The sequence below is a fragment of the Patella vulgata genome, chromosome 3 (assembly GCF_932274485.2).
Source record: "Patella vulgata chromosome 3, xgPatVulg1.2, whole genome shotgun sequence".
Classification (NCBI taxonomy): Eukaryota; Metazoa; Mollusca; class Gastropoda; family Patellidae; genus Patella; species Patella vulgata.
Window position 1 is genome coordinate 78,381,470 of NC_065881.2, and position 26,853 is coordinate 78,408,322.

The following is a 26,853-nucleotide window of genomic DNA, read 5'->3' on the forward strand; positions in this document are numbered from 1 at the left end:
ATAAATAGACGAATCGGGTACCGAGATGGTGAAATTTAATGGTGGTCTGCCTCCAAGTATAGACATTTACTCAGATATGTGAGAAAGGAAGACATTTTGAATAGGTCATAACACATGAAATAATGATTTTATTCAAATTATGTTGGCCATTTTGTACAGCAAAGCTAACAGCGATGATTTAAAAAAACTTAATTTAATTTCCTTCTTTGATTAAATGTCCACCTGAAATAGATGCCCACCTCTCTGCTCGCGTCTGCAACCGGACTAATAAAGACAGAAATGAAATGTAATGGGGTTAACGCCCTATTGTTCTTCTCCAGCTGCGCTAATGAAGACGCGCATACACCATGCAGTGTGCTATAAGGGAAATTTTCTCAGGACAGCGGCGCTACAGCATACCCCTATATCGAATTCCAACTGCCTAGGGATCTTTTACGTGCACGCCAATTTGTACACGTGACCTCGGTGTCCATCCAAATCGAACGACTATACGTTGTTCCTTGCCAGGCCCTACGCCCCCCCCCCCCCACCACTGATAGTGATACGGAGGAACCACGCCGAAAAATCCGATGACCTTTCTCGACCAACGCAGAGATCGAACACAGGACGTCAGGTTAACCAGCTAACGTCTTACTTAAGGAGCCACCGTGGCTTCCCTAATGAAGACGGATGGATTGTTCCGTACGATGAATAGGTCTGTAAATGGGCGTATCATACAGCTATGACAGGCACACTGCAGCAGAATCTATATCCAGAAATAAATGAGCAATTATCACGGTTCAAAATAATTATACGTAATAAGTATCGCTACTGATTAGCACCACTTAATTATTTATAACAGGAATTTAGGAAATCCTAAATTATCATCTAAATTGTACATATGTTTTATACTGTATATTTGTGTTCATATTTTAAGGATTGTCCGTTCGAATCTGTTAAAAGATCCATTTTAATACTTGTGCGTATACAAACGGTATTTCGGGACCCCACGACCATATCCTTAACGTTTGTGAGGAACTGGTTCATAATTGTCTAGCGATAATTGTATACATTGTCAGCTACTTAAAGGACAATATTGGTGTCAGTCATTGTCACATATGTGATAGAACTAATTAAACACGTTCCAAATATAATTTTAACACAGAGATCATTGCTACGATAGCTGAGTAATACAGGTTTCCTGAATCGGAAGTGACGAACGCCAAAGGAAAACACGACGCATCCCTCTATATAACTGACTGAAGTGACGAGTGATTACCATGTTTTTATAAGGTATAGAATGAATATAAACAAGGGAATGTACGTACTATTTCTATTTTTCTCGTGTTCTCTTATCTAATGACATTCAATTACTTTATTGCATTGTCAGGTATCCTCTTACAGTCCCGTATAACAACTTTTGGTCTTCGAAGGAATTATTAGTGAGCAGAAATTCGGCCGTGTATCTGTTATCACTCGTCACATCAGTCAGTTATATAGAGGCATGACTCGTGTTTTCCTTTGGTGTTTGTCACTTCCGATTCAGGAAACCTGTATTACTCAGCTATCGTAGCAATGATCTCTGTGTTAAAATTATATTTGGAATGTGTTTAACCAGCTCTATCACATATGTGATAATGACTGGCACCAATGTTGTCCTTTAATTTCTTACTGATGATATTGTGTTGGTCATTCTAGTAACCTAGATCTGAAAGCATATCTAGGTACTCTACCAACCCCATCAAAAGACGATTCTACATGATTCATAACGTTACTGTTAATACCTCAAATATTTTTCTTTATTCTGATTGATTACTATTCAGTCTTTATATGAAGTTGTAGTTTGATCGTATTTGAATAAAATTATGCGCATCCAAAACCCAATTTATGTCTGGGGTCTTAGATTACCCCTTTTTGCCGACAATTTTTTTCGTGCGACGTATCCGCACAAGGGTATTAAGGAAGTGATTTTATATGAACTGATAAAGCTTGTTATCGTATCGTGTATTTATTATATAAATTTTGGAAATTTAAATAAAAATAATATTGTTTAATTAAAAATAGATTTATAACAGAATGTCAAGGTAATTAAAGGTGACGCTAGGAATCATCTAGACCTTAGAGATAGTGGACGAAAATATAGATTTTTTGAAAAATTAAAATGTGGAAGTCTTTCTGGAGCCAAACGATGCTAGCCATTTAGTTATTTTATTCCATCTCCCTTGCAGAGTATCTTAAGGTAACCTTCTGCAAAATGTATCAGGTGTGTGAGTGAAGGGGTGGGGTGCAGGGCAATCTACTATGACACTAATGAAACTTAAGCTTCAGGACCCTTAACCCCGGATGGGGCCGTTACTGAATATAATAAAATATGGAAATTCAAGGGTTTCTGGCTGTACTATAGCTGGGTGTCCTGTTTTTAACCAAAGGTAGAATATGTCAGGGGATGCCGGGGCGGTTACTTAGTGGAATATGGAAATTTAGGTGTGATTGGCTATTGAACTATAGCTGGGTGTCCTGATAGAAAATACATGTATGCCATGAATTAAGTTCCTATTGAATTGGAAGCGTGTATAGTTTTATAGGTCATAGAACGGCCCCAATTGAAGAAGAAAAGAAAACAGTAATTACCCAGATTTCAATCTTTGTTGCGACCCCCCCCCCCCCCTCCCTCACCCCTCTCCCCTCTCCCAACAGATCAGGCTTCAGAGTTCCCGAAAATTGCTCCCACCCCACCCCCTCCGCTTGCCTCACACATACATAGGTTTGGATTCGAGGCTATTTCAGGGCACCTTTAACACGATTGAAACCTACGAATTCACTAACCCATGATATAAATAAAAATATCTGTATTTCAAAGACGCAGCCTCTCTTGAATCCAAGATGTTGGTCTGTTAGGAAAATCATGGCCTTGAAACCATAAATGTAGGACATAAGCCTATAGATTGGGTGCTGTAATTGATCTTCTCAAGTATAATGCGTGTTTTATGAGAAATAAAACGATTTATAGGTGTGCATATGGCCAAGATTTACACGATATTACAGCTCTGGTATCAAGTCGTTAGTGAGGGTTCTATTTCATTCAGGAATGAAATGAGATTTGATGTCTCGGCAACACTTTACCTAGATCGTTTAATTATAAGCAGGCCCGTAACTAGGAGGGGTGGGGTCGGCGCAGGGGGGCAAATCCCCCCCCCCCATGCAAAAAGTTTCGCCCCCCCCCACCCCCTGTGAAAAAATTGTCGACCATAGATATACATTGTCCGTCAATTTTACAGCACCCCTGAAAACACTTCCTGCCCCCACCCACCTTGTTGCTCTGAGCTAGTTACGGTCCTGATTATAAGACTAAAATACGCTCTTGAAGCGTGTTCTCTTTTTTTTAATTAGGGAGGGGATTTATAACGTTCAACATCTTGCAGATCTTTCTTTTGGCTTCAAATGTTATATAAATCATCAAATAGAAATTTATTCATATGGAAAGCCCATAATCAAATCTCTAGACCATCAGATAATCGTGATATTGGGTGGATTGAAACACGATCGCCATTTAATAATTCAACTTAAAAATGGATAATCGACACCTTTATCTTATTACAGTAACAATTGTACTTGACAATCGAAAACTCGAAACACGCATAATTTCGTTCAGAATAAGGTAATTTGAGTTAAATTTTTGTCAATCAGATCTATTTTAAACTATTAGAGCAAGAACTGTCAGCTCTTTTCCTGAATCTTACATTATACTTCTGTAATAGGATTTAACATACGTTTGTTTTTGATACAAATATTTCAAGCTTTTCTTTTGTCTTTGAAAGGTGCCGTATTTTGAATCCTTATCGCTAGGTTCCCAATGCCGTGCGCGTGGTTTCGATTCCCCGGTTGTATGTGACAAGAGTAGGGTCGACTATGCAACCTCGTGGGTTTTCTCCAGGTCCACATGTTTCCTCCTATTTAGCCACTGTGGTTCCCTTTAACGTCTCCTTGGAAACATGGTTTGAAATGCAATGAAATGTGGTTTAACTTCCCAGATTCATGCACCAACCGGGGTAATAAAGAGGAACATTTTCGATGCCTTGCAATGACGAAGGAATTCTGTCCGGGCAGCGGCGTTTCTTGTCATCGAATTTCAACCGTCTAAGGTTCTATTTCGTGCACGCCAAAGTTTACACGGGATTTTTTTTTCGCCCCAGCCAAACAACTAGACCGAAAATCCAGAGGAATTTTCTTGGCGAACACCCAGATCTGGTTAGATCTAAAACTTAAGGCCAGCTGCGGATTTGGTCAGAGGTCACAAAATGTAAACAGGAGTTTTACATAGGCTAAGCCTGTTCCCCAATCCCATTCAGACATCCTGAATAAAAATATTGTTTACAACCCCCCCCCCCCCCAAAAAAAACCCTAACAATCATGTGTCCTAGCCCTGTTTACATCTCGCAACCTTGACGAATTTTTAGATTGTACCCTCATATCTCCTGGACTTACTGTTTTCTCGTGCCCAGTGAGTAAGGCCAACACCCAGACCTCCTGGACTTACTGAGCCATCGTCCCGGTGAGTAACATCAACACTCAGACCTCCTGAACTTACTGAGTCATCGCGACCAGTGAGTAAGGCGCGGGCCTGACTAACTATGACTTCCGGGGTATGATCCCGGTGTTGGTCGAAAAAGTTCCCCGGAATTTTCCAACATCGTTTCCTCTTGCCAGTTGTGCTATTCAGAGAGTCTGATAGTAAACCGTGTCCAGTCGCCGGGATGGGACAAAAACCGAGATCTTGTACACTTTGTTTGGCGTGCACGTAAAAAGAACCATTGGCAGTTGGAATTAAATTACTGTCCGGTCATGGCGTATGTCCGTCTTTAATATCCCGATTGATGCAGAAAAGAGAGAGAGAAGGGGTTTAACGTCCACTCGACACAAACTAGGTCATTTCGGGACTAACACGTTTCAATTTTATTTCAATAATTCGCTTGCGCGTAGGGGTCTTTAGCAGTGGGAGGAAACCGGAGGACCCGGAGAAAACCCACGAGGTTGAACAGGCGACCCTATTCCTTGTCACGTACAACCGGGGAATCGAAACCACGCCAGTTACTCAATGACAGACCTTATGATACAGCGCGCACGTGCTAACCATTCGGCCATCCAACCCTCCTGATTGATACAGAAAACAAGAATGTTAACATTATAACCCATTTCATGCGTTCATTCACTGGTATCATGCCGCCCCGCCCCTTCTTCTCCTGGCTCTCCAGAAGAGTGTATAATAAGCATGCTGTGTTCACCCGGGTTTATTAATAGAATCAGTGATCATAGAGCAGTGATTCTCAACCAGTGTGCCATGGCACACAAGTGTGCCGCGAGATCTTCCCAAGTGTGCCACGGAATTTTGAACGGCACACTAAGGAAATGCGAAAAACCACATGATTCCAATTAAGTATTCATTGGTATCACAGGCACTTGAAGGGATTAAAATAAAATTTCTTACTACTGCTTGACTATAGTAAGAAATTTTATTTTAATTCCTTCAAGTGCCTGTGACTGGTATCTACTGGTGAGTTCATAGCTGTTTTTCTTTATTTAATTTGAGTCAGTCTATGTGTCTATGGCTTATCTCTGTCCACGGTTGTATGCCGTCTGACTTGCCATGTTTTTATTTTGCAAACTTCAAATATTTTTCATATATATTTAGCCAGGTGTGCCGCTATTTTTTCATGTGTTCCAAGGTGTGCCGTTGGCAAAAAAAGGTTGAGAACCATTGCCATAGACTGTAGTATTTACTAATTAATGTGATAAACACTGAACTGTATTTAATACGTCATATTATAGAAATGTGATAAACACTAAGGTGCCTTTATATAGGTCAGAGGTCGGGTGTTCGATCCCTGCATTGGCCGAGAAAGTTCATCCAGATCTTCCGGCGTGGTTTTCCCTTGTCAGTGATGCAGGACGGAGGGACTGACAAGGAAAGCTGTCTAGTCGTTCGGATGGGACGAAAAACCGAGGTCCCGTGTACACATTGGCGTGCACGTAAAAGATCCCTTGGCAGTTGGAATTCGATATAAGAGTAGGCCGTAGTGCCGCTGTCCGGGCAAAATTTCCCTCATAGCACACTATATGGCGTATGCCCGTCTTCATTAGCCCAGGTTAGGAGCAGAACAGTAGGACGTTAAACTCCATTTCATTTCATTTCATTTATTATACCTGAAGACGCCTAATAAGGACACGCCGTTATGATTTTGATGCAATCAGAATAAAGAAGTAAAAAAGTTAATGGTTGATTGTTTTTTACGGGACGTAAATTTATTACTTTTTTTCATTATTAATCATCAGATTTAGATCTATGTATGAGAATGAGTATAAAACGTGATGTGGTAATTATGTAATTAGTAGACGTCAATAACTAGTTACTACTTTTAATAACGAATTGTAATTGTTTGGAATTGAAATGCACCTGGTCGCTTACAATAATAGCGTCAAGAAGGCGGACACGAAACTGCTTTGATAAAAAAACAACAAATGAAATGGGGCTAATGTCCTACTGTTCTGCTCCAATAAAAAAAATGAGTGCGGTGTTATTTTGAGCCTACGGTCATCAAGTCCTTAAAACAATAATGTTTTAATAGTGTAAATATACATCTATATCCAAAATAGATTGTATTGTCCAAGCGATTATCATGTATTCATAACTTTGGTTTATGTGTTGTACATATCTTTAATGGATATATTTCTATATATATCAGCCACTGTATACATAGTCCTAGTCATAATGTATAATTTACATACTGCCCGAATAACGTGTTTTATGTAATAGAATATCTGTCATCTATCTATCTAAAGTCAGCGAAACGATCATTTTCTGTATTACATCTAGGGTGTGCAAATTAGATTTTATACTTGGTTCTCGCTATCACGATTCGCGTTACCATTAAAATCGTGGTTTTAATCGTTAAGTATTCGTGGTGATCCTATCTGATCTTATTATATATTGACGTCAGTGAGTCGTGTAGACCGTATCGAAACGTATCCGAACGGATCTACACGTAGCAGATCGTGGGCCCAACAGGGACAATCCTATCTTATTCTATCGTAACGTGTTACACGACAGTGGGAACCGATCATTATGCAACAATTATTGCTGAGATATAGACGTTTTACAGTTCGTTATGATTCCGTGGCATACATTGTATAAAAAAGTTAAACAGACGCTCGTGCAAACTATTAAGCGCTGAGTAGGCCAATGTTTGGATTACCGGTACATGGGTAAGTATATTATGGTTATTTTAAACATGGCATTACATAAACTAAGTTCAGTTGGTCTGGGTGACAGATCCTGGCTTTCAGTTTGGCGGGGGCCGAGGAAGGCGTTGGCTCATTATCATTTGTGTGATTTTCCGGTGTGGTTCCTTCTTGTCAGACGTGTAGGACATGGGGCCTGGTAAGAGACAGCGTATAATGGATCGGATGGGACGAAAACCTGGGGTTGCGTGTAAACATAAGTTGCACGTAAAAGAACCATTGACAATCGGAATACACTGTGTCGTTATTAGCCTAGCAGAAAAATAGGACGTAACCCAATTTCATTTCGGTTTCATATTGGAGAGAGAGAGAGAGAGAGAGAGAGAAGAGAGAGAGAGAGAGAGAGAGGGGTGGGGTTTAACGTCCACTCGACACAAACTAGGTCATTTCGGGACTAACATATGGTTTTTAATTTTATTTCAATAATCCGCTTGCGCGTAGGGGTCTTTAGCAGTGGGGGGAAACCGGAGAACCCAGAGAAAACCCACGAGGTTGGACATGCGATCCTACGTACTCCTTGTCACGTACAACCGGGGATTTGAAACCACGCCAGTTGACTCAATGACAGGACGTATGATACAGCACGCACGTGCTAACCATTCGGCCACCCAGCCCCCCAGCCTCCCGTTTTCATATTGGTAATGGTCAAAGAGAGGTGTCTCAAGAACATTTCGATATTTGGATTTATTTGCATTTTCGAAGCGGAGAGGGACGTGGTCTATAAAATATTGTTTAGCCTAACGGTGGATGACGTGGTCTATAAAATAATTGTTTAGCCTAACGGTGGATGATGGTGTACTTCGTCATCTGATTATGTACAAATAAAGTAATAACAATTCTACTATCTTGAGATTGTGTGAATGATCTATCTTTTTTTATACCTTTCATAGTTTTGTTTTTATTTCTCAGTTTATCACATTAAAAACGATCAAATTAGTATTAACTAGTATTGCCAGTTAGTATATATGTAAGGACATATTAGATTCAATATATAAAGGTTTATAAACCAAAACACATCAACGCTTTCATGTTCACCCTCGCGTAACAGGTCATGTCCCTTATGTGGATTTGGATTAACGTCTGTAGGTGGATTGTACTGACAATGGCAATGCCGTCGCGTGCTCGCTAATTTTAAAGCTAAGTGCAATCAGATATCTGTGGCTATCATACCACCGTCGTATATACAATATTTAAAGATTCCAAGATAATCCCTGAGTGTGTACACATTTATATATATAAAACAACGTTTCGATAAATGTTTTATTTTCTTTACCAATCATTTGTGCTTGATAACGATAATAACGTCTGCTTCTACAAAAGTGATATCGCAGACAAGCAACAGGAGTTCCGAGGTTTCTTCCTGTGTTTTTAGAATATGATTTTGCAATCGGTTTTATTCTGCTCAGTTGGGTTCTCGTTTTGCATTCCAAGAGATATAATTCAAGTACACAACGGAAATTGCCGGAATGTATCGAGGAATGGCGATTGGGTAACGGCCAAACGAATCTGTTATTAGTCTATAGGATACGACCAAGTTTCTTGGTGATTTGCTAATGGGGGTGACATTTCACGACTATCAATGAGGAGATCAATAACGTTAATGCAGTTGGGTTATAGAGATGACCCGAACAAGGTAAGGGAGGGGGTGGGGTAAATGTGGTTCAAGTAGCCTGTATATTTCTAAATATATATTATTGAGTGAATAAAACACGTAAAGTCTGTGAAAGTTTATAAATAAGTCCGTGTGACTTTCTGTTGATCTGTGAATTTACGGGTGGCTTGGCAGACTGAAGCCTAGGAACTGAAGGTAGGTGTGTGATTTGGGTGGGGGTCATTGACCAAGGCTCACACAAGTACGCGCCGAAGGCGCTTCACAAGCGTCCGAGGGGGGGTTGGTGGGCTTCACCCCCCAGGAAAAGTTTGAAAATTAACAACCGCAAACCCATTTTCCAAGCATTTCAGACCAAAGCAGAAGAAGGCAAATTTTTGATTTCCTGATACAATTAGATAACAGAATGACCTAAGAGCACTATAATCATTAGATGAATTTGAGAATTCTCTTCAGTGTCAAAAACAAAAACCTTTCTTTTCTTTCTCATGTCCTGTGTCCTGTCCTCTTTTTCCTTCTTTGTTTTCTCCCCCCCCCCACTCTCCTTTCTTTCTCTTTTCTTTTTTTCCTTATAGGCTTAGGCCCACTTTTTTTTAAATTAGGCCCAGGTGGGTCCAGTCCGACACTGGGGTGGGTGTCTTATAATGTCATAAGTTTTTTTTCACACATTGTTGCCTTGATTTTAAAAAAAAAAACCCACATGTTCATCTTCCCCTAGTTGTGAGGGTCGGGGGTTGGGAGGGGCCTCATAAGTTGAATAGCCTCGGGCCGCTCTTCATCTAAAGCCGGCAGTGATATGAAAAATCTCTTACAACAGATGGTCTGCGGCAAGAAAAAAAAATAAGTAAGTAAAAAATAATCTGCTATTGGCCTAATTGGCGGGCTAATAATAGTTGCTTTTGAAAAACTGGCCCAATTAAATAGCAAAACATTTAATTCGTAAGAGAGAAAAATGGGGTTTAATGTCCGCTCAACAGAAAACTATGTCACATCGGGACTAACATAGTATGGTTCAATTTTGTGTCAATAAATCGCTTGCGCGTAGAGGTATAATAAAGACTGGTGTCAGTTCACAAAACGTATTCTTGTGGAATGGTTGCAATCTTTAGGAGTTGGGTTATAGGCCTAGGCTACAATATGTCGGCTAGTTATTGCAAAATCTCCTATTTCGAATTGTTTGCTGTATGGGGAGCAACGGTGGCTCAATGGAAAAAAACGGGGGCACTGGGTTGCTGACCAGATTTCGGGTCTAGTCATTCGGGTGGGCCAAAAGCCAGACAATATTTAGTTGTATTGTAGGCCTAAATATGACTGTTTCTATAATTAATTTAAAGCAAAATAGAAAAATATAGAAAAATAATAGTCCTGTCTAAAGTGCACTGATTAACACGCCTGGTGAGTCCAAGAATTTTAATGTTTGGGTTTGATCCCCAAAGGGCACATTTGATCAACTCCGAACGGTTTAACTATTGTTTTCCCATACACTAAATGATCACAATCAAAATCAAATCATTTGTTTACCTTTAGTTTTTCATTTTTGATATTTAGTCAATGTACGGTTTGTCCTTTAGATAAAAGAATAATTAATACGCGATAAACCCTTTCTAAAAATGAAAAAGTGATACATAATAAATAGTTTTCATCCTGTGGGAAGTATACTTTTTATCTGGAGTTTCATTATAGACTCTACAGACTCAAGACTATAAAGTATAATAAAGACTCGGGGGAGGGCTATATTATATATGACTATAGGATAGGCCTGAACAAGTGTGCAGTGAAAATGAAATTAAAAACGTCAACCATAAATAAATGCGCCCTGTAATTTGAAGTTTTATTTTTATTCGGGTCCAGTTCTAATGGCGTCTATATTTTAAAAGAAACATATTTTCTCTCAACCTTTTAATTCTATCATCCTTATGTTACAGACACAGACCAAAGAAGCATCCCAATCAATTCTGCTCGCGAAGCACGGCATGGGAATTTTGACCAATCAGAATCTTTCATTTCTGTAATCTCTTGATGAAGGCCGCCATATTGCTGAACCCTTCCACCACACCCAAGCCGTCAATAAAATATTGTGGATTCAATCAGGGCTGTTTATGCCCTCATTGAAGCCCATCACTTCTGGCAGAATAGATGGAATTAGAAAATATAGTTGCTAACACTGTTTACCTGAAGGCACGCGAAGGTAAGTGTGAGTGAAAAATCTGGCTTCACAACTCACATTATTAGAAAGTGGACATCGGACATGTTTACATTTTTATGTCAGAAAAATTATGAGAGACTGTTTTCTGACAGTTTATACTTGTATTTATCATTCATTCATATACAGTCCAATGATCTCTGTCTGTATATATATTTTTTTTGCCCTTCAATACATGTAGGTTGATGTTTGACATTCGTCCAATAATGCCAATATATGTATGGGGGTGACGATACATTTACATTATGAGAATACGTCAATGACTGAGTGACTCTAGATCTAAAGCTCACAGGACGAATTCTGTACTTTTTTATTTTTACGGTAATAAGTCTGTGTTGTCAGTTAGATATTGCCAGACGAATGTATAATAATACATCTATATTTAATATACAAACATTAAGAGAGTAGGCCAGGCTATACCACCAATTACATTGTAAATCCATTGAGTAGACCATGTCACTGTGTGTTCAGTATTGTACTGTTGTAACATGTAGGCCACACTTGTAAAGTATTTGGCTTTAAAGTGAAAATACTCCCCCCCCCCAACTCCTTCTCAGTCATATTTAATCCTTCATGCACACGCATGCTATTAACACCTCATCATCACAATCATCGATTCATTCTGAGACTGACATACAGAAACAGTGACATTTTTCATTTGTTGTTGTGTGCACAATGGTAGAGGAGAGAATTATATAATAAATAGGTCTATCGTATGCGTATAAATTTAAAATCATTTTAATAAAATTGATATTACAGTAAATGGTACATTTTTATACTTTCTTTGATCGTTACAATCTCTTTACGACATTAATGTTACAATTTATTTTTTTCAAATTTGACGTGTGAAATATTCGAATTTAGTCTTATTTGGCCATCTGACTCGTATGCGTATGAATTTAATCATTTGAATAAAATTAACATTACATTGAATGGTATACTTTCTTTGATCTTTACCTTCCCTTTATGACATAAATGTTACAATTTGTTTTTTCAAATTTGGCATGTGAAGTACCGTAATTGAATTTAGCCTTATTTTGTTAAACCCCATTTCATATGCTTCATTCATTAGCCCAGTCGGAGCAGAACAGAAGGACGATAAACAACTTTCATTTCTTTAACAACCCAACAAGACAAAACTACTGTGAAACTTGACTTTTAATCAGGATAATATATGTGTTTTTTTTAACTACATGTTTATTTATATTGGTGCATTGTTTTGTCAGGTGGCGGTGGTAAAAGAAAAGGTAAAAGCAAGAAATGGAAGCAGATACTTCGATTCCCTCACATTTCCCATTGTATGGATATAAAATCCAAAATTCGTAAGTATCATTCCAAACCTTGCAATGTACATGTACCTTTATAATTAGAGGAGTTGGATGACCGAATGGTTAGCGCGTGCACGTTTTATCATAAGGTCTGTCATTGGGTCAGCTGGAATGGTTTTGATTCCTCGGTTGTACATGATGAGGAGTAGGGTTGTCTGTCTAACCTCGTTATTTTTCTCTGGTTTCCTCCCACTCCTAAAGAACCCTACATGCAATTGTATTATTGACATAAAATTGAACCATATGTTAGTCCCGAAATGACCTAGTTTGTGTTGAGTGGATGTTAAACCCATTTCTCTCTTTCTCTCTCTCTCTCTGTCCCCTTTATAATTATATATTTTATAAAAAATACAATGTATATCTTGGTGTGACAGATAAATGTTAACACCTTGAATACATATTACAGGAATTAATGTCACTACATGTATAAATCCGATTGTTTTAAGGTGACTATTGGAAAATCAATGCCTATTTTTGTTTATTATATATACCAGTAAAGAAAAAATAAACCAAAAATTTCTGTTAATTTTTAATGATCGCTTTAAATTTCCAACATAAAATAAAAGAACTATTCCAGAATGTGAGTTGATAATATATCTTGTACAAATTATTAAAAATAATACAGTATGCGAAACATTTTATTGGTGCTTATGATCTTGTATACAGTAGGTGTGTGTAATTGCTTGAATGTGTAGCCTATGACATAACTGGTATGAACTTGACCTTGTATTTGAAATTCCGGGTTTAGTAGGAAATTGAATAATATGTAAACATTTACTGGCACACTGACTAATTTTATCTTTATTACTACTACAACATGTGATCAGAGCTGGATTAATACATGAACTATATGGACTGTAGTCCTGGGGCCTAGCCAATACGCTACTCAGTGTCTCAGTGAGTAAGGTGCTAGATCACTAACCAAAAGGTTGACTGAAAAAGTTCCCAGGATTTTTTAGTTTGGTTGCTTGCAAGGAATAGCATTTAGCAATTCAGATGGGACTAAAAACCATGGTCCTGTGTTCACATAAAGAACCCAATGCAGTTGGAATTAGAAATAAGACTAGGTCACTGTCCAGTCAAAGTTTCCCATGTACAGGTAGTACACTGCATGACGTATGCATGTCTTGTTTAGCCCAGCTTGTGCAGAAAAGTAGGACATCAAATCCCATTTCGTTTCTGATATCAGTATATAATTTTCAGCTGGGTTGGATGGTCGAATGGTTAGTGCGTACGCCTTGTATCATAAGGTCTGTCATTGAGTCAATTGGCATGATATCGACTCCCCGGTTGTGCGTGACAAGAAGTAGGGTCGCCTGTCCAACCTCATTGGTTTTCTTTGGCTCCTCCGGTTTCCTCCCTCTGCTAAAGACCCCTATGCGAAAGCGGATTATTGAAATAAAATTGAACCATGTTTGTCCCAAAATGACCTAGTTTGTGTCAAGTAGGCATTATCCTCCGCACCTTCTCTCTCTCTCTCTCATTTTGATATGTACATACTATAAAGTTTAAAAATGAGTCAACAACTGAATGTAAGAATTAGAAACTTTTAATAGTGAGAGCTAAATTTGTCTGACATAATTGGGCACCACATGAATTATTAGATTCTCTAATTACAGTTGTAATCTTTATAAATATTTAAACCATGACAAGATAAGTGGGTTAGTCTATTAAGATGATATTTTGGCTAGTTATTCTATTATAAAAATAAAATTTGAGTCATAAAGTAAACAGTATACAATTACAAATGGATTTGTTTATTGTAAGGCTGTTAATAAGAAGTAGGGAATAGTCGAGTGATTAGGGTACTTGAGTCAAATGTCCTGGGTTTGAATTCTGGCGTGGAGACAAGAAAAGTCGTGGCATTTTTCAAGCTAGGCATGGAGTTCACAAAGCATTCTCAGGCTTGAGTTAAGAGTTGAAGAAAAAAATTTCACCTTATTTTAACTAAGATATAGCCCTTTATAAAACTTTTGTTGTTTTAATGTATCAAATACATCAGTAATAAACTATGTGCAAAGTTTTGTGTTCCTGGATCAAAGATATATCTCATAAACAGTGATTGAAAGTTGAGTAAATTCTTAACTTAAGTCTGAGAATGCTTTGTGAACTCGGGGCCAGCTTCCCAATTTTTTAGGGGTTTTTCCAATGGGATTAACCAAGAAAGTGTTGATTTATTCAGATGGGATGTAAAACAGAGGTTCTCCAGTGGCCTGCATGTAAAAGAACCCTCGACAGTTGGAATTCGATTTGAAAGTGTGGGCCGAAATGCAGCTGTCCAGGCAAACGTTTCCATCCTGGCATTGCATGTACGCTACCGAAAAAATAAAAATCTTGTTAGTCTCAAACTATGAAACTTCATATAAATGTTACCTCACTGACTCGCTAGCCTGGAGGTTGGGTGTTTGATCCCTGCATATGCTGAGAAAGTTCATCCAAATTTTCCAGCATGGTTCCCCCTTGTCAGTGATGCAGGATGGAGGGCCTGACAAGAACAGCTGTCTAGTCGTTTGAATGGGATGGGTATGTAAAAGATCCCTTGACAGTTGGAATTCGATATAAAAGTAGGCTGTAGTGTCGTTGTCCAGGAAAAATTTCCCTCATATCACACTTTATGATGTATGCCCGTCTTCATCAGCCCTGTAGGGAGCAGAACTGTAGGATGTTAACACTGTAACCCAGGTATCATTTAATCTTGTGTATCTAGCACCAATTTCTTTCACATTCGTTTAATATCAGTTCTTTGTTTAAAAATCATTTAAAATCACCAAAAATCATCTAATTTGTACTTGTGTCCACTTTAAAGCTGACTGATTATTTTTGATAATGAGTGTCCAATTTACAAGTATTTAATTTCCTGACCACTGTTCAAAAATTAATCATTATACATCATTAATCAATTGGGTTGTTTATTTTTTAACAGTGATTGAGAAATTAAACACTTGTAAATTGGACACTCATTATCAAAATTGAATGGTCAGCTTTAAACTGGACAGAAGTACAAATTAAATGATTTATGGTGAATTTAAACAGTTTTTATGAATTTTTAAACAAAGATTAGATATTAAATGAATGTGAAAGAAATTAGTGCTAGATACACAAGATTAAATGATACATGTACCTGGCTAACAGTGTAAATTTCATTTCATTTCTAAAATGTTACATACCAATACAAACAATTTTAAAATGTCATTAAACATAGTGTAGACAAAATAAATGGTAGTATTATATACTAGAAGTATTCTTGATCATGTAATTATTTGGCAATACGTCAAATTTCTCAATGAGTTTTGGTGACTATAAATGTTTTTCTTGTAAGAAGCTCGTACAAGAGGTAATTTACCAGTGAAGTATGTACTACTTTGTGTTAATATATAGGTAAATTGATTCTAGTTAACCCGTTCTCACTGGGGGATCATTACTTACCTACATATGGTTAAGATAAAAGTGGTGATAGTTTTACTTACAAGTTTATAATACATTTTACATGAAGGCCTTAACAGTACTTGTTCGTCATGGGGGATTCAACAAATACATGCTTTATAATTATTTATCTGCTGGACTTTCTACATATGTTCATGATAAAAGGGCTGATAAATTTCCTTACATATACATTTATCTGATGAGCTCGCCACATGATGAGTGAAAAAGTACATTCAAATGTTATTAAACCAGTGTTGAAATCAGTTTGCGTTGGCATACCTTTTGGCCGGACAGCAGCGCTATGGCCTACTCTTACAGTATTTCGAATTCCAACTGTCAAAGGTTCTTGTACATGCAGGCCAGTGCGTACACAGGACCTTGGTTTTTCATTCCATCTGAAGGACTATTCATTGTCCATTGACAGGCCCTCTTTCCTACATCACTGACAAGTGTGAAACTGTGCCTGAAAATCCAGATGAACTTTCTTGGTCAATGCAGGCATCGGATACGGGACCTTCAGTTTAGCAACCCTACGTCTTGCTCTTACTCACTGAGTCACCGTGGCACCCCCAAATATGTATAATTCTCTATGAATATAAATCACAAAAAAAACAACTTAAAACGGGGATTTATATTATGTAATAATAATTTAGTCTGTAGAATAGAACAGTTTTATCTTTCCTTAAACATTAATGTGTATTTCATGTCTAGATTTGAAGTTCCTTATCGCTAAAACCATAAATAACTACTTCGGCAGAGGAAACCAGACTAGCATTTAAAACAAAATGTTGTTTGCAGTTTTGAAATGAAATGCACAGATTTGATTTAATGTGTAATATTTGTTGATGAAAATAAATGTATAAAGTATTAATGGAATATAGTGATATTGAGTTTATCTGGTGTCACGGTTTGGATCGGTAACTAAATTAGCTTGGTACCTTTTTTCGCCCAGTACCTCAAATGTTTTTTCCTTAGCCTCAGTGTAATTTGTAAGGATTTTCGACTGTTATAAGAATGGTTTTTTGTAAAAACTGGGAACTTGTTACATATGTAACTTCTGTAGTTTTACTGGAACAAAGCCAAACCAGGTACAGTGTGAAACCGCCACACTGGTTTTTGTAATGAGGCGTTATTGATATCTTTCAAGTAGTTTCAACAAGTGAAAATGTCTTGACTTGCTACTTTACATGTAGAGATAAGACTGTTATTTATTACATAATCTATGAAATAAGCCATTTACCAGAATTAAATATGAGAAATAAAAAATCTGTTGTCTAATTTGTCTTAAAGCCCCACTAGTTCTCTAGCTTGATTGTGTCAACAGTAACAGCATGAATATGTTAACCAAAATCAGTAAATATATACATGTATGTTGCATGGCTTGAAAATAATGAAATCTAATAGATGGACTTGATGAATTTCCTAGTTTACTGCGCCAACTGGGTATGAGGGAAAGTTTGTCCGGGCAGCGGTACTATGGCCTGCCTTGATATCGAATTCCAACTGCCAAGGGATATTTTACGTGCATGCCAATGTATACATGGGACCTTGGTTTTTCGTCCTATCTAAATGACTAGACTGCTGTCCTTGTCAGGCCCTCCGTCCTGCACCACTACTGACAAGGGGAAACCATGTCGGAAAATCCTGATGGACCTTCTTGGCCGATGCAGGATCAAACGCGCGACCTCCCGGCAGCGAGCCAGCATTTTAACCAAATAGCCACCGTAGCTCCCATCTTTAAAACAATGCAAATAGACAAATCTATGCTGGTCCAGAGGAGTTGTGTCTGACAATATCTGTGATAGTGCCCCATTTCCAGGTGGAGGAGTTGGCTGGCCAACTGGTTAACACTCTACAACATAAGGTCTATCATTGAGCCAAGAGGCATGGATTCGATTCCCTGCTTGTATGTGACATGGGGTAGGGTCATCTGTCCAACCTCGTGGGTTTTCTCTGGTTGCTCCGGTTTCCTACCAAGTCAGCACTGCTAAAGACCCCTATGAGCAAGTGAATTATTGAAATAAAATTGAACGATATGTTAATCGCGAAATGATCTAAAATGTGTCAAGTGGAGCTCTCTCTCTCTCTCCACCCTTGCTTATAATTCTTTTTTTGGTGCAATCCAACCCATTCTCCAGGCTGTGCTCACAATATGAGATTATCTGAACAAGCTGGTATTGCTTTGTAATGATACTTGACTTATAAGGACAAATATCTGGTTTGAAAATCTTTCTCCTGAGATTTTGAATAAACAAAGCCAGTGGAGCTTGTATTATACTGTCTTTATTGAATCTTGAGAAAATCCGACAAAAATTAATTACACAGCTTACAGCTATAAATATAACCTTAGGCTTGAAGGTTTGTAATTTTGATCACATACTTGAAAAGTTCAACATCTTGTGACCTGAAGTAACCCCCCAATAACACTTGTTATATAACTGAGGTCAAATTAAGTTCTTATTTCTACAAATAATCTTTGATTGTCAAACAGAATAATATGTGCCCTACAATTTTATCTGTGAGTAACTACCTTGTCCTTTCCCAATTCTTATTTGTCTGTAATAAAAACAAGGCAAGTGTAGAGCAATGATATTTATTCTTTGAAAATATGTTGTTCTCCCCTGAATTTAGTCAGAATATACTGTACAGTATACCCCTGATGTGGTGTTGACTGACAGTTGTTTGATAATTGTTCGATATTATTAATAATATTGATTTTTATATCGTGATATTCAGTCAGACTGGTATTTCGCCCAACCCTATACCATGGGTAGCTGACAGTAGCGAATTGAAAACCTGGATGATGAAACATGAAAATCGTCATATTTGTAGGCTTGACTTTAAATAATTTATACAATGCAGATATACCATGACAATAAATATTAATAAATAATAGGAGACATTAGTATTATCATTTCCTGAAAACCGTTACACCCTTCAATATCAAATTTAAATCTCAGTTAAAAAAATATACTCAATGATAAAAGGCAAATACATGTGTTCATTCCAAAATTTAAACATACATTATGCAAGAGCTAAATCTGCCTATTGCAGGTCTTTCTTCAGGCCCGAAATATTTTCTAAATTATTAATCAACTTATCCAGACCATAATCAATTCTCAATGGCATCAGATTTTTCCGATATTAAAGTAGCTAAGTCTCAATATCATCCAAAATCTTCAACATTGAAAACACGATTTATTTGTCAAATTAAATCAACATTCATGTTGTGATCTTACCGGAAAAAGATGGACTTTTGATATTCAATATTGAAGACAAAATAAACATTTTACCATTGGTACACGAATTGTGTACCATAATGCGCTTCAGCCCCAGTTGTATCAAGAGACCCGAGGGACGAGGCTAGACACATTGCACCAAATCAAACGGCGTATGTAGACGAATAACCAGACGCTAGAAATTTGCACTCGCTTGAGACTGCTGGCTTATTTCGCCGAACATAACTCAGCTGATTTGAAATTGGAGTAAAAACGGAAACCATTGAATGTAAATCAGTTTATATACATTCATATTACAGTATTATATACATTGCGACCCACTTTTGTCAATTTCTATGTCCCAAATGTTAGCGATTTAGCTCCTTTAAATAGATTAGAACAGTTCAGCCATATTTCGATTTAAGCTAAAAATGGAGGAGCGAGACTTCGAACCACCAGTACGGTGGTTGAAATTATTGCACACGTCTTGCCAAACCCTCACAGGCTAATATCTTTGCTCACAATAGAGAAATTTGAATGAAATTTTCAAATTATTCATTTTACATTATCTATTTTCGAACTACAGTTTGTATTATAGCAAGAATGGCTAGCTCTTTATCTAAATCTTACAATGTATCTTTAAAAATGTATGAAAGATTACGTATGTCGATAAGACAACAGTGGATAACTGTCCAACTGAACCCAGGCAGAACAAATTATACAGGAATACAGTAGAGGCAGTACAATTATATGTAAATATATATTCCCAAGATATATACATGAACTAACATTGGGATGAAAATTTTACATACATGTATTAAAAAAATTGTTGGGGGGGGGGGTGACTTTCTCGGCCAAGATTGAACCCATGTTGGGTGATACACCGCCTTACTAATGGTGCGACTATACATGTACATGTAGCTCCCGACAAGTCACAAATTGATGAGTAAAAAACTTATAAACTCTTGTCATTGTACATCCACACAGACCTGGAAATAATGACGAAATATTAGACACAAATGAATAGGGCTAGGTATAGTGAGTGCAGACACGATAAATGAATAATTGATAATTCTATTGAGTCAGTAAAACCTAGAAAGAAAATTGTTTGTATTGTTCAGCTCAAAATAAGGACCAAAACAATTTAAGACTGTTTGTGTACCTATGGATAATGTATGCAAGGATAATTAAGAGTGACAGGTTACTTAATGCAGTGACAAAAAACCCCATTAAAACAAAATCATTAAATATTGATTCTTTATCTTGCGATTCAATATGCGAATCTTGAGAAGATGAATCGGGATGCATCGATTCAACAAATGGCGTGCCAGCACTGCTAATTTAACTGGTACATGTACCTCATATTTTGAACTTTGTGCAAGATGAATTACCGTGCCTGACAAAGCCTGAATTTATTTCTAACAATCTCTGTGATAGGTGCCTTATCCCCAGGCTTCCTATAACCTTCTCTACAGCATCGCAGACACCAGAGTTAGTGTGCCTTACGAAGCCTGAATTTGTACCGGACAATGTCTGTGACATGTGCCTTATCCCCCCAGACTTGCTAATGTAACCTTCCTTGCAGCATTGTATGCACCAGAGGGAGTGTGCCTTACGAAGCCTGAATTTGTACCGGACAATGTCTGTGACAGACGCCTTATCTCCAGGCTTGCTAATGTAACCTTTTCCAGAGTATTTTACAAGAACTAATATCTCATAATAATAATAGACAATAATCGCTAGATCTCCTCAACCTGTTTATCTATTATTAATAGGTGATATATGGATAATTTTTATTGCCCCTTCAGGCATTCAACATCAAAGACTGCCATATGTAGACATCAGTAGATCTGTTGTACCCTGTAGAACAGACGTGATTAAATGTACTTTATGATAAAATACCATTTACTTTTTTTCAATCAGAGCCACATTGACTCAGTTGATAGGGCGTTGACTTGCTACATGTAACTTGGAGGTATTGTGTTCGATCCTTGCGCTGTCCGAGAAAGTTCATTGAGATTTTCCAGCGTGGTCACCCCCTTGTCAGTGGTACAGGACAGTTGTTCGGATGGGATGAAAAACTGAGGTCCGAAGTGTATGTAAAAGATCTCTTGAGAGTTGGTTATAAGAGTACGCTGTAGTGCCGCTGTCCAGGCAAAATGCCCTCATAGCACACTGTATGACATACATATGCCTGTCTTAATTAGCCCAGTTGGAGTAGGACGTTAAACCCCCATTTCATATCATTTACGTTTTATCAATATTAAGCATATTGAGAAGGACTCAGGATGATCATATTAGGGCTTTCACTTAAATATTTTGCCATTCGGTCATTTGTGACGTACATGTATTTTGTTTAAGATATTTTTTTTCGAAAGAATACAACAATTTTTAGTATTCTATCGATTTCTAGATGTGTTTTTACATAAAAACCCATCTTATTAAAATACAGATCAATACATGAAGATCTAAACCGTTGTAGTGGGGGAGTCGAGTCAGGGGTCATATGAGTGGCTTTTGACCCCATGACATCAGACATTTGATTAACCAATCAGCATTGATGTTCCTAGTGGGATACCCACAGTTCTCAAGAACTTGCGTAACAGACTGTTTCATTGGCTAATCCCTCACATCAACCAGAATGCAGGTTATATGATAACTCATTCAGATCCTAGTGCAGTAAAGTCAAGTAAAACAAATTTTTGAACTATAAAAAACCAAACGAAATACATGTAGGATCTGTGTTTTAATCTGATTGCATGAAAACTATAAATTAAACTGTATAATGTGTTTCAAGGTTAAATTCTTTGAATTCTAATTTTGTGATACATGTATATTACATGTACATGTACATGTATGTACATGTATGAACGAGGAAGCTTGAGACCATTAAAATATAGACATTATCCTGCACGTCCGTTTCAGTGAAATAAGCCCTGCGACGGCTGTGTGTCCAATATTTTTTATAGTATAAATGATGTACGATTTGCAAGTTGTCTGTACATTATTTGAAAATATGGTACGGTACATGTACACCAACATCAACGGATCACATCTGTATTTTATACCCATCTATTACATGTTAGAGAGAGAGAGGGGGTGGGGGTAACATCCGCTCAACACGAACTAGGTCATTTCGGAACTAACACATGGTTCAGTTTTATTTCAGTAATTCGCTTCTGCGTAGGGGTCTTTAGTACTGGGAGGAAAGAAAAGGAGAACATGGAGGAAACCCATGAGGTTGGACAGGCGACCATACTCCTTGTCACGTACAACCAGGGATTCGAAACCATGCCAGTGGACTCAATGACAGGCCTCATGATACAGCATGCACGTGCTAACCATTCGACCATCCACCCCCCACCCCCCCTATTACATGTTCGTCGGATTGCTACAAAACTATAAAATGTTCAACTTCAGTTCATTTTGCAGATGTGGAGTAACTTACTTCGTGTTTAATAGTCAAATTAAATTAGATATTGTACACATAGTTTATCTTTGAAATTAAATCTTAAATTTCATGTATATTTGTGTTTCAGAATTATCATACAAATACGTCATTGCACAGCAACCAATTGGGCGAGAATTATTTCGTGAGTTTTGCAAAACAAAGCCACTATTGACTAGGATTATTGACTTCCTTGATGCTGTGGTAAGTATCCTGTTGTTATTGTAAATATAGCTTACTTTTATTTTGTGTGTGAAATTTTGATGACTGCTCTGTTTATATTAGTAGTAGGCATACACCCGCCAATGATAGGGTGACCCACCATAAATAAATATCTCCATATATCTCGACAATTTTGCCACAATATTTATATATATGCCAAGCCTCAAATCAGTTTCACACAATTATAGTCACTAAATAAACGATCATGTTGTACTTAATAAGCTATGACCATTAATCATCTATAAATAATAGACTGAAAACTGGTTCCATGTGTCGTCCATAACATCCAGACACTCTTGAGTAAAAAATAGGTTACGTGCCCTTGTTTTGAAATTAGTCTCGCTTAACCAGTCTATCGACCATTCAAGGGCTGATTGACAGGTCGGGATAATCAAGACTTCTTTTTTACGAAACATAACAGAAAGCTAGAACAAGAAATTGAATTTAGAAATGAGCACGTTAGCTAGCTCAACAATTGTTTTAAGAAGCTTGTAAAAGTAAAATGAAACTACTGCTAGTATCATGTTCCTGTCTAACCCGAGTGCTTCAGAGATATTATTTGTACTAAACCAAAAGATGCTGCTCTGAACGGTACAGTTAATGATAAAGCGATTTAAAAAATGAAACGAACATAATTTCTAAATCTGCTGTAATAACCAAGAAGCTTAATTTTAAGGTTATTCAAAATCGTCAACAATAAATTTTTTACGGCTGTAATAGTTGATAGATTTGTAGAGAATTGCACGTGCCATGGCTATTTATAGTATCATACTGTCAGAAAGTTGGCCTCGACACGGCGAATGTGCACGCTTCAGTGGTAGTCTCGAACTATCAGCGGTTGACTGTATTTCTGTAGGTGCATGGGCCACCCTACCAATGATTCCATTTCTTGCTTGGATAGTTAAAATGAGCACATTTTAGGATGTGTTGGAGCTATTGAGCTATATTGGACTATCTTCATTAGCCCAGTGGGTGCAGAACAGTAGGACATTAACCTCATTTCATTTGTTGGTAAAAGACAATGAAACATGTGAAATCTTATTGTATATAGTCACTATGTTTAGACCACAATCAGGATGTGAACATGGATGTATAATGTTACCCTCCTACAGGCTATCATCTGGCAATAAGGAAAAGGAAGTACAAATGATAGTGGAAGGATATTGAAATAGACTGTCTGTCTGACCATCCCATCAAAATATCTGTTTGAAATCTTTACACACATCAACCTATTAAAGGTGTTATTCCTTTTGCAGATTTGATAGTTTTTGTGTTTCCATGGAAACAAATTTGACCTAGTTTTATGTAAACAATTTTCATTCTGCTCCTATTGTCCTGTCATAAATTGTTCAAAACAAGCAAGATATATATACATCTAGTTATAAAACATTGGACACACATAGCCTACTTGGAGTTTCCTTGGATTTAATAATATTTGGGTTTCTATGGAAACAAATTTACTTACTACATGTATACAAGGAAACTGGATCTTCTGCTTGTTTCTGCACAGTTACAATCATGGTTTTTTGTATTTCAGAGGAGAGCCAAAAAAGCTCCCCTCAATCAACAAATTGAAAAAATCGCTCCCCTAAAAGGGCTCTCCCAGTTTCGACAAGAAGAATGATTTAGAAATTAAGGAGAGTGATTTGATATTAAGGAGAGTGATTAGTTGTGTGTATGGGAAATGGTTCTAAAATCAATAACTGCATGTAATGGGGTCATTCCTGGTTTGATAAATGATAATAAACCCCCAATGACTTTGTAAAGGAGAGTGATTTTCAATTTTAAGATGAGGGGAAAAAGCCTCCCCTCGGTCGACATTCAGGTGAGTGGCAGGCACTCAAGAGCGATCACTTGCCTTAAAAAACAATGACTGCAGTTAAAGAAGATAAGACCCATTTGAACGGAATTATCAGTGAGCTGAAATTTGACAGTGTACTGTACATGTATCTGTTATCGCTCGTTCCTTCAGTCAGATATAAGGATGACTTATGATTTCCATTTTATGCATCACTCCCCGTATCTTTAGTTCTTCATTACGCATCTGACGTAGCAATGATCTGTGTGCTAAAATTATATTTGGAATGGGTTTAACCAATTCTATCACATATGTGATAATGGCTGACACCAATATTGTCCTTTAAAACCAAAACATGTCAAAGTTACCCCATGTGTCAAAGTTACTCATTTGTGCATTGTACATGGGTTATATCTAATTTATCCTAAACCATGTGCATTGTAGGTCATTATAGTTTACGTTACACTGCACTGCCATATATTTGTAAAATGTGGCAGGGCTGGGTGGAAGGGTAATGTTCGAGAAATGAGTAGGATTAAACTAGAGTATTTAGACAGTAATATAACTTGTATACATATACATGTATGTACATCTACGTGTAACTAGATTACGGTACCCATGTGCATTGTACATGTAGGTCATGGGTTATGTGTAGGATAAAGCAGAGACTGAGGTTATGCTGGGGAAAGAAAGACTGAAGACAATAACCAGAGAAAAAGAAAAACCGAGGCCGGCAGGCCAAGGTTTTTTCTGAATTGACAATATTGGTGCCAGTCTTTATCACATAAGAACTGGTTAAACACATTCCAAATATTAGTTTATCACAGTGATCATTGCTATTATAGATGTGTAATCAATTATTCAGCAATCGGAAGTGACGAACGCAAAAGGAAAACACAAGTTATCCCTCTATATAACTGACTGAAGTGACGGGTGATAACAGATACATGGGCAAATTTCTGCTCACTAATAATTCCTTTCAAGACCAAAAGTTGTTCATAAAAAAATTGACTGTCACTATAAAAGAGAACATGAAAGAAAAATAGAAAAAGTCTGTGCATTACCATGTTTTTATAAGTATAGAATGCATAAACACACGTGAATGTACGGACTGTTTCTATTTTTCTCATGTTCTCTTATCTAATGACATTCAATTACTTTTATTGTCAGATATACTCTTACAGTCTCATATAACAAACTTTTGGTCTTCGAAAGAATTATTAGTGAGCAGAAATTCACCCATGTATCTGTTATCACTCGTCACTTCAGTCAGTTATATAGAGGAATAACTTGTGTTTTCCTTTTGCGTTCGTCACTTCCGATCGTTCAAGCATTGATTACGCATCTATCGTAGCAATGATATCTGAGATAAAATGATATTTGGAACGTGTTTAACCAGTTCTATCACATATGTGATAATGCATTGTAGGTCATGGGTTACATATATATCTAGTTTACAACCATGTGCATTATAGGTCATAGGTTACATGTATGTTACACTGCACTGCCACTTCCACATCTTTGTAAAATGTGGTAGAGGTGGGAGGAAGGGGGTGTGTTCGAGAAATGAATACAAGTCTTTCTATAATTTAGGGCAGACATGTAATTGAAACCAACTTTATATTTTAAGAAACTAAGTGGAGGGAAACTATATGGGAACATATGAAATGTTTGCCTTAAAGAAAAATTTAAAACTTATTTCAAAACTACAAGATTTGACGGATCCTTGGAGGGAACAGCTGGCATCTCATTGTAGGAAAGTTTTCACACACAATCACTAACATTTACTCATCTGATCCTTGGAGGGAACAGCTAGCAGCTCATTGTAGGAAAGCTTTCACACATAATCACTAACATTCACTCATCTGATCCCTGGAGGGAATAACTGGCAGCTCATTGTAGGGAAGTTTTCACACACAATCACTAACATTCACTCATCTGATCCTTGGAGGGAACAACTAGCATCTCATATAGTCATTGTATAAAGTTTTCACACATACATGTACCGATTATTGTTACATCACTAGCACTCATATGATCCTTGGTGGGAATAGCTAACGTTGTTATATCACTAACACTCATCTGATCATTTGATAATAAATGTATGTACATTTGTACTTAAGTGAGCTTAAAGCACAGCTGATTCTTTTCATGTTTAATGATAGACTGATAGAAAGTCAAATGGTAGCAATCAAGGTACATGTAAACAAACCTCTTTGATTCATGTGGAAATAAATTATTGAATTTGTTTGATGTAATGCTTTAGATTGTGATACAGATATGTCAAACTCTGTTCTAGTCAAAATTTTTTTTTTCAAAAGATTTAAAC

At 37.3% G+C, this 26,853-nt stretch overlaps 1 protein-coding gene across 1 annotated transcript in view; it reads left to right on the forward strand.

Annotated features, from left to right (window-relative positions):
• The first annotated feature begins 10,549 nt into the window (after window positions 1-10,549).
• LOC126815097 (G protein-coupled receptor kinase 5) overlaps window positions 10,550-26,853 on the forward strand; it is a 36,114-nt gene continuing 19,810 nt past the window's right edge. Inside the window, exons 1-3 of the mRNA XM_050540634.2 lie at window positions 10,550-11,072; window positions 12,314-12,409; window positions 22,596-22,708. Of these exons, the coding sequence (XP_050396591.1) occupies window positions 11,021-11,072; window positions 12,314-12,409; window positions 22,596-22,708 (261 nt within the window). The 5' untranslated portion in view covers window positions 10,550-11,020. The remainder of the gene's footprint in view (window positions 11,073-12,313; window positions 12,410-22,595; window positions 22,709-26,853) is intronic.